Raw genomic sequence first — 13,835 nt, 5'->3', positions numbered from 1 at the left:
TAACGATAGACTCCAGCACTTTGCAACCACTGAAGTCAAGCTAACAGGTCTATTATTTCCTTCCTTCTGCTGCCCTCCCTTCCTAAAACGTGGACTGACATTTGCAATTTTCCAGCCCTTAGGAACCATTCCAGAATCTAATGATTCTTGAAAGATCATTGCTAAAATCTCCAGTCTCTTCAGCTGCCTCTTTCAGAACCATGGGGTGCAGTCCAGGTGATTTATCTACCTTTATACTTTTCAGCTTTCCAAGCACCTTCTTGTAATAGCAACAACATTCATTTCTGACCTTCTGCTACTGTCCTCCACGGTGAAGATTGACGCAAAATGCTTACTAAGTTTCTCCATCATTTCTTGGCAGCCCATTACTAATTCTTCAGCATCGTATTCCAGTGGTCCGATATCCACTCTCGTTTCTCTTCTATAAATAATCTTTTATATTACTGATCAGCAACTTCATATTTCATCTTTTCGCTCTTTATAGGTTTTTTTTTAGTTGCCTTCTGTTGATTTTTAATAGTTTCCCAATCCTCTAACTTCTCACTAATTTTTGCTATATTATATACTCTTTGTGTTTTCACACTATCTTTGACTTGCCTTGTCAGCCATGGTTGCCTCATCTTCCCTTTAGAATACTACATCTTTGGGATGTATTTATCCTGCACCTTCTGAATTTCCCCCATAAATACCAGTCATTGCTGTTCTGTCATCATCCCTGCTAATGTCCCCTTCCAGTAAACGTTGACCAGCTCCTCTCTCATGCCTTTGTAGCTCCCACCTCTATAATTCCTATTACTCCACTGTAACACTAATGCATTTGTTTTATCTTCTTCTTGAACTGCAGAGTAAATTCTGTCATACTATAATCACTGCCTCCTAAGATTCCTTTACCATAAGCGTCCTAATCAAATCTGGATGATTACATAACACCCAACCCAGAATTGCTATTTCCCTAGTGGGTTCAACAGCAAGCTGCTCTAAAAAGTCATCTCATAGGCATTCTACAAATTCCCTCTCTTGGGATTCAGTACCAACTCAATGTTCAAATTCTACCTGCATATTGAAATCCTGCATAATTATTGCAACATTGACCTTTTTACTATCTCCCGTTGTAATTTGTAGCCCATATTCTGGATGGGTCCAAATTTACAACAAGATTAAGTTTTACACAGTGTATTTTCCACACAAAAACATTTGAAATTGGAATAGAAGCTTTATCATTTGCATATGTAAAATCATAGTCACACAGCCTTTTGGTGCATCCTGTCCTGCCAACCATTGTGCTTATCCGTGTCAATCCCATTCATTAACATTTGTTTCATAGCTTTAAGCCTTGGCTACTCAAGTACTCTTCTAATATTTAAATGTTGAGAGTCTCTGCTGTCAGCCCCTCTCATGCAGTGCATTCTGAACTCCAATTTTGTACTGCTCCTGTCCCATCTTGCTTTCTCCAATCCAAGGAAAACAAATCCAGCCTATTGCATTTATCTCTTTCAGCCTCATCTATTGTGTTCGATGCTCTGTGTGGTCTCCTGTACATCAATTACATCAGTCTTGTGTTATGGAATTACTTTGTTTATATTCCTGCACATCGCCTACAGTGGCTGTCTAGAGCTACCAGTTGTAAGCCATTTTAGTTCCCCTTCCAATTTCTCCACCTACCTGTCTGTTCTTGGCTCCTTCCACTGTCAAAATGAAACCAGGCACAAACTGGAGCACCACAACGTAGTCCACTATCTGATGACATGAACATTGATTTTTCCTGTATCAAGTAATCTGTTTTCCCTCTGTTCCTTTCTCTTTCCTGATTATATCCAGGCTCTATTTCTAGAAGTTGATGATTTAAAAGAAGTAAGTGATGGGAGGCAAAGAGAAGGAATGTTGGTCTGGTTAACTGTGATAAAGGCTATGTCGAATGCTGTGGGGTAACATTTGAAGTGTGAGATATTGTGAAGTATTTGTGATTAGTACAATGCGTGGTTAAACATTTTGGAGGATTGAAGGTGACTCCTTGTGTTAAAAGAGGCAAAGGAGGATAATTATTGAATTAATCCAATTTATCATTAAAAGGCATTGCTGTGCCTTTGATTAGTTACATGGATAGCACTGTTGTGTATGGAGAGTGACACAGAACCCAGTTTATCCAATTAGGAATTAGCTAAGTTCACATCTGTGTATGCTCTGGAATGCTATTGTATTTTATGGTAATACTGATATTTTGTTTAATTTTGGGATTTGATTTCAAGTGTGGTATCCTTGTATAATGATAAGAAGCTAGGCTGTTTAAACAATGTACTGTACATAGCAAATAGCTTAAGTATTTTAATACAAAATCTTGCATTGTTGACATAGGAAGTTTTTTGTATGACTTGCACAATGCCAAGCATGGCTATTACCCTAAATTTAATACAAGGGTTTTGTAAATTTTCTAATATTTGCATGTTTTCTTCACACAAATGATATTATGTAAACCTTTTAGTGACAGTTAATGGTTGTTTCAATATGATTATAGATTTTAATGTGCACTTTCCATTAATCTTTCAAGCTGTTAGAATGATCTTATTTATTATTCTGACCAAAGTAATAATGTCCCTGGTGATAGGTAAGTAGCATGTGCAATTTCATTATTTAAAAGTAAATAAGCAGACTTCTTTCTTTTACTTTTTGCCAGACTTGGGTAGAATGTATAACTTAGTGTCTCGAATCCAAGATGGCCTTGGGGAGCTGAAGAAACTTCTAGAAACACACATCCATAACCAGGGCTTGGCTGCCATTGAGAAGTGTGGAGAAGCTGCTCTGAATGTGAGTTATTAATTGTTTTTGTTTTCAAGTTGATTTATAGTCAGAATCAGAATCAGGTTGCCATATGTCATGAAACCTGTTGTTTTGCAGCAGCAATATAGTTCAATACATAATAACACAATAAATTGCAATAAGAAACATATACAGGTTGACCTCCACAAATCCAGAAAGATTGGAACCTGTGCAGTGCCAAATTAGTGATTTTGCAGAAGCACAAGTGGTTAAGTTTGGATTAAATAAATAAATACCTCTTAGCAAGCTCATCAACAGACTCAGTAACTGCTTCCTTGTCTGCAGACCATTTTTCACCATACACTGCATGAAATTTTATGCCATGTTGCTGTTTGAAATGCTGAAGCCACGCTTCACTGTAATCACATTCATAATCCAGTCCTAATTCTTCATCAAATAATTTTGTTTGTTCCTTTGACCCTCCTGAGAACTCTACACCTTTGTTGACATGGAGTTTAAACCACTTTATGGGAACTTTTATCTTGTTGTGTACATCCTCTATCTTTTATTGTTTTCCTTGTGTTCATCTATATTTTTTGATTCACTTTCAGCAAAGAACTGGATCAGCTTTTCTTTTTGCTTTCTTATATTGTAGACTGCTCTCTGCTCTCCCCCTCTCTGCTCTCTGCTCTCCCCTTCACTCTCTCTCTACTCTCCCCTCCCGGCTCTTTTCCTCCCTCGCCCTTTCTCTCCCTTCCCTGAATCTCAACCCCCCCCCCTCCCCCGTGGTAGCAAGAGAAGAGGGTCATTCATGAGTACTAAATCTCTTCAAACTCCTAATACAGTATGGCTGCTGTCATGCTGCTTTTGTAATTGCATCAACATGTTGGGCCCAGGATAGATCTTCGGAAATGTTGACACCCAGGAACTTGAAACTGCTCACCCTTACTACAGCTGATCCCTCTGCGAAGATTGGTGTATGTTCCCTCAACTTCCCCTTCCTCAAGTCTACAATCAATTCCTTGGTCTTACAGATGTTGAATGCAAGGCTGTTGTTGTGATACCACTCAACCAGCTGATCTATCTCAAACCTGTATCTGCTTCCTCATCACCATCTAAAATTCTGCCAGTATTAGATCCTTTTACTACTCTGATTTCTGGTGCTCTCACTATCTTTACATGCTTCCATGATATCTACAATTATATTTTTCTTTCATTACTTCAGAAGCTTAAATTTATATTTTATTCTCATCACATCTGACAGTTTCTCATCAGAGCTCTGTTACTGAAAGACTAAATAGAGATGTGTACTTAAACAAAATAAGCAAGTAAAATTCAGTAGTTTTTTTGGAGTTACAGATTTCTTATATTGTTTTCATTTGTTTGGCAATAATTATGTAAGTTGTACATAGTAGATATGGAACCTGCACTGTTATCATTGTCCATTAACGTATCCAATTTTAAATAAGAGCACTGTGACTATTGTAGTCTTATTTTAAAACCGTAGATGCTGAAGAATAGAGAATAAATTTCACATGACTAGGGTTGCACACCTCTTATTTAGATAGATAGATAATTTATTGACCCCAAATGAAATTACAGTATCACAGTAACATTACAAGTGCACAGATATACAAATATACAAATATTAGAAGTATGAAAGAATAAAAAAATAAGTTACCTCAAAAAGTCTAACAGGAGGGTGTCATCACTTCCCCAGCTATAGCGCCTAATGGCCGAGCGTAAGAATGACCTCATATTGTGCCCTTTGGAGCAGCGCAGTTGTCTTAGTGTTGCCTACGAGCAATCATGCTGATTAGTTTAAATATATATGTCTTCTGCCCAAATTAGATTTGAGCTTAAGGCATAAAGTAGGTGATACCTTTTTAAACAGTCATAACAAAATTGTCCATGCAGCTAACTTGTCACTGTGTTAGATGCCAGACTCCTCAAGTAGTGCTTCTCACATGATGGAATTCAGAGTTGCTGATTTAATCATTGCACACATTTGCATTAATTTTTTTCTGCCTGTTAATTGAGTTGCGCACAGTGGCAGTAGAGCATGGAATTATCAGTGTGTGTTAAAATCAAATTTTCCATTCTTTGGGCAACTGGAAAATGGGACTGGGCCAGTAGCAGGTGAGTGTGCTCCCCCAGAATGAGCTGCAGTACCACTCACTGAATTGACTTCTTTGTAGGTGGATGTGCTGCCAATTTCCCATTCCATCTCTCCACTGTCTGTCTCCAAACAGTGGCCTGGGTTATTAAACTTTTAGTCCTTTGGGGTCTTGTTCCAAATGAACTGTTAAGGAGCCTTGTTTTTAAAGAAGCTCTTCACATCAATGAATAAGTTTCAGCCAGGGCATTTCAGGTTTGATTGAATATGTTCACAATATTCATGTTTTTATTATATTTTGACTCAGGATCCCAAGATGTATGTACAGACAATTTTGGATGTTCACAAGAAGTATAATGCATTAGTGATGTCAGCTTTCAACAACGATGCTGGTTTTGTGGCTGCTTTAGATAAGGTGAGGCAGTTATTTTCTTGCAATAACATCTAATAAAACAATGTTTCTGTTCATAATGTTAGAGGAGTTAAGGTAAGTGAAAAATTCAGAGAGAAAATGCTAGTTAGAAGATAGCTGTAGTTCTTGTTTTTCTCCATGCTTTGTGGTGCATTGGGCAGCAACCTTGCCATTTCTTTAGCATTTTTCTATCTTTACAATGCTGAATTACAAGGCTCGCTCAGTGTGCAACCCAGCACGGATAGAAAGGAGCCATCTGGATTCAAACCCAGGATTTTTCGCCTCAAAATCCGGTGCGGGTGCTGCTACACAACCACTGGCTAATCTGTGGTGGGGAAACTGAATTAATGAACTACATGAGAAACTGAAATGTTGACTTTTTCTGTAGAGGGATGCTATCTATTTCTAGCATTTAGTGTATTAATTTCAGATTTACAGCACTTACGTTATTGCTTTTGTTGCTAAGTGAAGAATTTTGATGGGGTGACATGATGTGGGGAGCGTGCTAGAAAATGATGAAACAGAAAAAAATTTGTTAAAAGACAACTTGGTTCCTTGATTCCAACTCCTATTCCCCTTAATGCTAAAGTTGAAGAGGGCTGTGGGCTCTGGTAATGCTTTCAGGGTTGCTATTGAAGTAGTAACTGAATTTTATTTTAACTTAAGATGATTTCTACTTGTTTAATTAGCTCAGGTCACTACATCTAAACTGGTGTTCAATTTGTAAACTTGGAGGAGTTTATCAGTACTCTCCTTTTAGTTGGTACCACTGACAAAGATAAAACACTTCTAGGGTTAGAAACCATTCCATCAGGGTAATAATAACGTGCATTATTCTGTAAAATAGTCTCTGCTATGGAACTAATAGGATGATATACTGTGCTTGATGTTTAAGTGAATTTGGCTACTGATGACAAATCTTGGTCCCTTATCCAACTAATTTCTTCTTTGTAAATATATAAAAAATGAAAATGCTACCTTTGTAAACATACCACTTGCCAATTTGCAGGGTGCAGATCACCATAAAATGTCCGATATGGAATATATCCTGTGCATTGAATCAGGTTTTAGTATCATGGATGTTTTATGCTGTGGTAGCCTTAGTCTTAAAAACATTCCAGGTACTGATGGTTCTGTAGCAGGTGGTACACACTTGCAAAATGGTGGTATGCAACCCGGGTATGCATTGTCATGCCCAGGTGTTGTTGGGTACACAATGAGTTAATTATGCATCATATTTGCCACAGTATTTGTATTTATTAATTTCAAAGTGGCTGGATTGAGGAAGTAGGGAAAGATTGAAAATTTCAAGTTTGTTCAGTAGAATTTTGTTGGTAAAGGTATCAAAGGTATTAAAGGAAACAAACAATAAATGGAGGTGATTTATAACCTGATACCAGCATTGATCGCTAAAAATGATAAAAGGATGTTTGGACTTGCTTGAAGTTCCTGAGCTAGTCAGTAATAAGTTTTCATTTAATAAATTAGAATAGAATGGAAGCGTGTCAATCAAAATCTAAAATAATGACTTTGGTTGTTGAAAGGGAACCTTTTGTTCATATCCTGGCAGATTGCTAAAAAGTTGAAGTTGCATAGTACTAGCAATAGATGAGAATTGAAGTAAAAATGTTAAATGTTAAGATTTGGAGCTGTCATCTGTTACTTGATAATATTTTCGTTGAAGTGGTGAAGATCTAGCAGCCATTTTGACAGAGGTATTGAAAATTTTTTTTGGTGTAATTGCAGGCTTGTGGCCGTTTCATAAATAATAATGCAGTCACAAAAATGGCTCAGTCATCAAGCAAATCTCCAGAATTATTGGCACGATACTGTGACTCTCTACTGAAGAAAAGGTAAGAATTTGGGAAAGTAACCCAGTCATGCAAGATTTTTACCTTGTCTGAAATTGAGTTTCATACTTGCCCACGAACTAAAGAAAGGTAAGGAAGATTTTTGTTTAGAAGTGTGTTTACACAACTTCCCTCATTCCTCATCCTCCGTCCCTCACGCAGCATAGACGTGGGCTCTTTAGTCCACTGTGCCAGCCAAGTTACCTACCTGTTCTACTGCCATTTACCAGAACTTGAACCATAGCCTTCTATTCCTTTGATACTTAAAGTAATTGTCCGGACACTTTTAAAATGTTGTGAGGGACCTGGCCTCTTCCACCACCACAGGCAATATGTTCCAGATTGCAGCTGTCCTGTAAGGAAAGAGATTTTTCTTCAGATCTCCTGTAACTTGCCTTAATCTATGCACCCTAGTTTCTGATTTCTCCAGTTTGTGAAAGCATTTCTCTTTATCCATCTTGTGTATATATCTTATTATTTTGTTTGCCTCTCAAGTCTCCACTTCAGGAAACAACCAATCTTGTCCACTCTCAACACTTAACTTGGCTTGACTCCCAGTAGAAGACTGAGCTGTGGACACTGTTAGAAGCAGCAGCATCATCTTGAGCAAAGTCTTCCACTCAAAGCCCCAGGATGAGTGCCTGACAAGCTTTGAGCAGACAAAGATATGTCCCAGTCTGTTTAAATGATGTTGGTTGAAAATTAGGTATAGGCAAAAATATAAAAAACTGTTGCATACAAGCAACACAGGAGACCATTCCATTCACTTTTTGAGCAAGCTTTTAAGAAAGGACTACATGTTTGTTTCCACCCTGATTCTTCCTTTAAAATTCAAAACCTTCTTCTGAATATATGCGTGATAACTTTTTCTGAAGGTTACCAGAGAATTTATGACAACTACTCTTTCAAGCAAAGCAAATTGGCAAAATGTCTCCCACTTGTAATGGTTGCAAATGTCAATAGGTTTCAATAGGTATGTTTAATGTCAGAGAAATGTATACAATATACATCCTGAAATTCTTTTTCTTCGCAAACATCCACAAAAACAGAGGTGTGCCCCAAAGAATGAATGACAGTTAAATGTTAGAACCCCAAAGCTCCCCAACTCCCCCCTCCCATGCATAAGCAGCAGTAAAGCATCCATAATCTATCCATAATTCCTTCCTGTTCAGAGTCCTGCTAATGCCAAATGCAACTAGGCCATAAAGTGAAAGGACTTGCTGTTCCCGCCTAGTACAGGTTCCAACAGGTTGATTGCCCTTTGCACATGTTGAAGAATTACATTAAAGCTTGTGCTCCACCATTGGATTCCAGGGAGACCAATACTGGAATACAGTCAGGAAAATCTCAGCATGGATGGCAGACTAAGGACTGGCACAATGAAATTCTCACTAGATAGCACTTCCGTGGCACAATGCTGCAGAATGGGCAACATTTCCCAAAATGTTCCAGCACATTATCTTAACATAGAGGAACAATAAAATCATCACTCCTTGGGAATGTATTTTTGATTCTTGTTGTGCTTCAAGGTTTGTAAGATCTGCGGTTATAACTTCTGTGTATTGATTTAATGTTAATGATGGCAACTAAATTTGTACTTTGCAGCTCCAAGAATCCTGAAGAAGCTGAGCTTGAAGACACACTTAATCAAGTGGTGAGTACCTTAGATGCCCAAGGTAGTATTATCAGTTAATGTATCTATATTACAACTAGTGAACAGAAAGTTTTTTTTTTTCCATTTTTAACAAAATGTTTAATCTTTTCCACTTACAGTTTTTGACAGATTAAGTTGTTCATTGGGTGGAATGTCATGCCTATAAGCAAGATCAAAATAACCTTAAGCGTGGACTATTAAAACATAAATCATATTTCTGCCACAGAATTACAGGCGACAGTGTCGAACCAGCTCCCTGTAACATTAAGTAATTTGCCATGACTGAGTCATTCACTGGAAGCCTGGGAAATACAGTTAAACCAATAATTCTCTAGGCATACAACACATACTTACCAGAACAGATCAGAGATTGATTGTTCTACAAGTGGATTATATCACAACCCTGAGCTCTCTGCACTCAGTAGAGCAGATCACGAATACTGGAATGCTCTCCATTTACCTTCAGTGGTCCATCAGCAGCACTTCATCATGATCCTAAACAGAACTACTTCATTGGCATTCCCTCCATCACTTTAAACATTCCTCCCTTTCTTCCACTCTTAGATCTGATACTGTGAGGGGTTTGTGGAGGACTGTGCCATGAAGATCAAAGCCACCTAATCTGGAGCTTTCATTAGATCACTGGAAGAAACCTCTAACAGTCCCCTGATAATCTATATAATTGGCACCTTTCTCTAGGTTACCTTCTGTTTCATCTGCTGCACTCTAGGTTTTTGTATTGTCTGAGATGCATCTCCTGTGCCTCAACCTTATTTTCACCAAACTCTGACCACCCAATATTTTTTATGTGCCAATATTTTTATCCTCCATACCTGCAGATTCTGCAGTTCACCTCATGACTTTGTTTCCCAGTTGTCTTTACATTATCTGCAGACTTAGATACATTATACCTGTGCCTTTCATTTTGGTTAGTACTGTTATCTCTTTACAAGTAAAGTTGCAAGAAAAAGTTTGTGAGCCCTTTGCAGTTACCAGGGTCTCTGCATTAAATTACTCATAAAGTGTGGTTTGATCTTCATCTAAGTCATATTAATAGGCAAACACAATCTGCGTAAACTAATAACACACAAGCAATTGTACTTTTCATGTCTTTATTGAATACTTTGTTTAAAAATTCACTGTCCAGGCTGGAGAAAGTATGTGAATCCTTGTATTTAATAACTGATAGAACCTTCTTTAGAAGCAACAACTTCCAGCAAACCTTTCCTGTAGCTGCTGATTAGACCTGCCCAATGGCGAGGAGGAATTTTAGGCAATTCCTCCAAACAAAACTGTTACAGTTTGTCAATATATCTGGGATATCTTGCATGAACAGACTTCTTCAGGTTAAGCCACAGCATCACAATTGGGTTAAGGCTTGGCCATTCCAAAACACAAATTTTCTTCTTTTTAAACCATTCTATTGTTAATTCAGTCTTGCATTTTGGACTACTGCATCATCTAATTTTTGTTAAGATGCGGGTCACAGACTGCTACCCTGTAAAATGTCTTAATATAATTTTGAATTCATTGTTCCCTCAATGATTGCAAGCTGTCCTGGCCTTAAGGCAGCAAAGCACCCCCAAGCCATGATGCTCCTTCCACTATGCTTCACTGATAGAATGAGGTTTTTGTGTTGGTGTGCTGTGCACATTTTCCTCCAAACAAAGCAGTGTGCACTTCTGCTAAAATGTTCAACTTTTGTCTCATCTCTCCACAGAACATTGTCCCAGAAGCATTGTGATACATCCAGGTGGTCTTTTGCAAACTTGAGATGTACAAAAATGCTTTTTTTTTTGGCGAGCAACTGTTTCCTCTGTGGTGTCCTTCCATGAACACCATTCTTGTTTGGTGTTTTTTTTATAGTGGACATGTGAACAAAGACTTCAGCAAGTTCTAGGGATTTCTTCAGGTCTTTTGCGGTTACCTTTGGATTCTTTTTCACTTTTATCATTGCGCATTGTGCTCTTGGTGTGATCCTTGCAAAATGTCCGCTCTTAGGGAGAGAAGCAACAGTACTGAATTTCCTCCATTTGTAGACAATTTCTCTTACTGTGGACTGATGAACACTCTGGTCTTTAGAAGTACTTCTGTACCCTTTTCCAGCTTCATGCATTTCTACAATTCTTCTTCAAAGGTCCTCTGAAAGTTGTTTTGATCAAGGCATGGTGCACATAAATAGATATTTCTTGAGAAGAACAGGCTCTGTCAGTAACCTGACTTTATGTGCCTTTTTTTTTATAAACAGAGCACCTCCAATCTCATTTCATTGAATCCAAAGAGCTTTTGTGGAAGGGTTTCACATACATTTTTGAACCAAGACTCTGATTGTTTAAATGGTGTATTAAGTATTGATGAGAAGAAGTAGAATTGTTTGTTATTAATTTAGGCAGATTGCATTTGTCTAATATTGTTTCTTAGATGAAGATCAGACTATATTTTATGAGCAATTAATACAGAAATTTCAAAGGGTTCACAAACTTTTTCTTGCAGATCCGTCTGCTGATCTTTGATTTTGATACTTTATTTCGTACATAACTGGGTGGAGTGGAATACTTGATGCATTGTTGTGTACCCAGTGGGGCACCGGAGCTTTAAAAAACCTGAATATAAAGAAATACAATTATTTGGATACTAAGGGTTTCTTTTGTTATCTGCCAAGGCCAGATTATGGGAGGTGGGAATAATGACAGAGCAAGACAAACGGAGGAAAACCCAGTGGTTGGTGGGATGGTGGCAGGTGTTGGAATAAATGAGTCTTGAAGGAAATGAGAAAGCGCCAAAATCAAATCGATGACACACTTTTCTGATTAGGAAATTGACAGATTTTGCATCTGTCAAATGTGTCTTTAAATGTGGCTATAAATATGCTTTCATATTTTATAAGAAGCATTGATTGAATTGGTCTATTTTCAGATGGTGGTATTTAAGTATATTGAAGACAAAGATGTGTTTCAGAAGTTCTACGCCAAGATGTTAGCTAAGAGATTGGTTCATCAGAACAGTGCAAGTGACGATGCAGAAGCAAGCATGATCTCCAAACTAAAGGTCAGTTCAGTTTTCTTTAAACTTGATTTTTTCATTTGTGTTCTTGCTAATTTAGCTAAGGTTGAAAATTAGAATGTTCTTGATTTGTTTCACAGGAAGCACTGAAGTTATCAGTGGAGCTTCATCAGCTTTTTTGTCATTAATATTGGGACAATTGATCATTTAGAATTGATGTATAAAGCCTTGTCTTGCCCAAATTCATGATGATGCAAGTGCTTTTGACAGTGTCTTAATTTCATGTTGCTCTGAAAAAATACTGAGTCAGTGGCACAGTTTTGATGCTCTGACAATGAAATTGACCAAGGTTTTGCTGAGTGAAGTCTGTTTCCTGAGCTTACTGCTGAAGCATATCAACTGCAAAATTGTCCTTAACCAGAATGTCAAGACCAATGAGATTTTCTGCAAAGCAACTGTGGCATATGGGCAGGCTTCCCATTAATCTTTCATCAGCTCTGACAGCAAAAGCACTCCAATGTTTGTCATTTATCTAACTGTCCAAAGTATTTTTGTGTATCTGAATACTTTGAAGTTGGGAAACATTTTAAAGCTATTAAATATAAAGGTATTAAAAAAAAATTAAAGCTTTAACCAAAGTAAATAAAAAGAAAGCTAAAACACCTAAAATATTTAAATAACTAAAGACATTATTGCAAACGCAAATAATCAACGAGAAAGGAACTTGCCTTATGTACTACCTTCATGCTGATGTAAAATCTTCATTTGTGGGTGAATAGGTTTGTAGATTGTGAATGTGTTTAACCCAGAACAAAATCTGAAAGTAGATTTCCAGCATGGACTCTCATGAGAGAAGCAGGAGCTGCAAACAAACCAAGGCTAGCATGTTTAAGATTTCCAGTTTTTGTCAGGAGTCACAAACTTGAAGAATGAATGCTGACAATTCCATGCAGAGCTGCTGGCAAAGCTGAGTAAAATCTGTGCTGTGTGTTTAGTGAACACTTGAAATATTTGCTGACTGGGAGTTGCTTTGAAATACACTGACAAGTGATAAAAAATTTTAACGCCTCTTTCATGGCACAATCTTTTGGCTGAAGGGTTTATCATTGCAGTTGGCACTTTTTCTTATTTGCAATTTTGTAGCATGTATTTGTGGTGTAAGATTTGATTAGTGTTACTGTTCGACAGGTTTTATAGAATTATAATATAAATAGAATTGCCCAGAAAATGTTTATTGAATGGTTTATCTGAACACTAGGATTAATTAAAATTACCTGATTATTTATTTCCTTTCTATTTAAGCAAGCCTGTGGCTTTGAGTATACCTCTAAACTGCAGCGGATGTTTCAGGATATTGGTGTGAGCAAAGACTTGAATGAACAATTCAAAAAACATTTGTCTAATTCGGAACCACTTGATTGTAAGTATATGTTGTGGGTAATGATATGTGAAGTTTGTTCAGAACACAGAATGTTTATGTTGTCCCATTATACAGCTGACCCTCTCCACGTTTCAGCAATTTGAGTAATGGAAATTTTTTCTCACAGAATTCGCAGATCACTACCTAAGACCGATTAAATACTTTTTCCTATAAAAGTAGTCTGCAAGAAAAGTAAATAAAGATTTTTTTCAATATGCATTTCTTGGCACATGTGTAGATGATATACATGGCTTTGCATTACAGAAAATCACAAAGACCATTTTCTGGTAATATACCCTTCCTCCCCCAGTAATACAGAAATGAAGATGTATCAATGTCAAAATATAAAGGTCAAACTTCCATTCCGAATTCAGATCTTTTATTAAGAAATGCCCAGGTAGAGAATTAATAATGTGGGAACATTTCAATTTGTTTCAGAAATCTTCATACTCACAGTTTAGCAGAATGTTTTAAGTGGATTTGATACAACCTGCTTATGGATTACTGCCACTTTTAAAACTTTAACAAGTGTTATTTCCTTTAAAATTTTTTAGCATCTATATTGCACCTACATAAATTTAGGGCCTACATATTTGAGGTTTATTTCCTTGTGATTTTGCTATCTT

General features: G+C 37.2%; 1 protein-coding gene across 1 annotated transcript in view; it reads left to right on the top strand.

Annotated features, from left to right (window-relative positions):
- The window catches only part of cul1b (cullin 1b), a 101,076-nt gene that overhangs the window by 61,476 nt on the left and 25,765 nt on the right, over positions 1-13,835 (top strand). Inside the window, exons 9-14 of the mRNA XM_073054372.1 lie at positions 2,672-2,802; positions 5,178-5,285; positions 7,029-7,135; positions 8,738-8,786; positions 11,703-11,834; positions 13,092-13,209. Of these exons, the coding sequence (XP_072910473.1) occupies positions 2,672-2,802; positions 5,178-5,285; positions 7,029-7,135; positions 8,738-8,786; positions 11,703-11,834; positions 13,092-13,209 (645 nt within the window). The remainder of the gene's footprint in view (positions 1-2,671; positions 2,803-5,177; positions 5,286-7,028; positions 7,136-8,737; positions 8,787-11,702; positions 11,835-13,091; positions 13,210-13,835) is intronic.

This window comes from Hemitrygon akajei, chromosome 8 (assembly GCF_048418815.1).
Source record: "Hemitrygon akajei chromosome 8, sHemAka1.3, whole genome shotgun sequence".
In the NCBI taxonomy this organism is placed as follows: Eukaryota; Metazoa; Chordata; class Chondrichthyes; order Myliobatiformes; family Dasyatidae; genus Hemitrygon; species Hemitrygon akajei.
The sequence above is the reverse complement of the archived record's forward strand: the minus strand, read 5'-3'. Positions and strand labels throughout refer to the sequence as shown.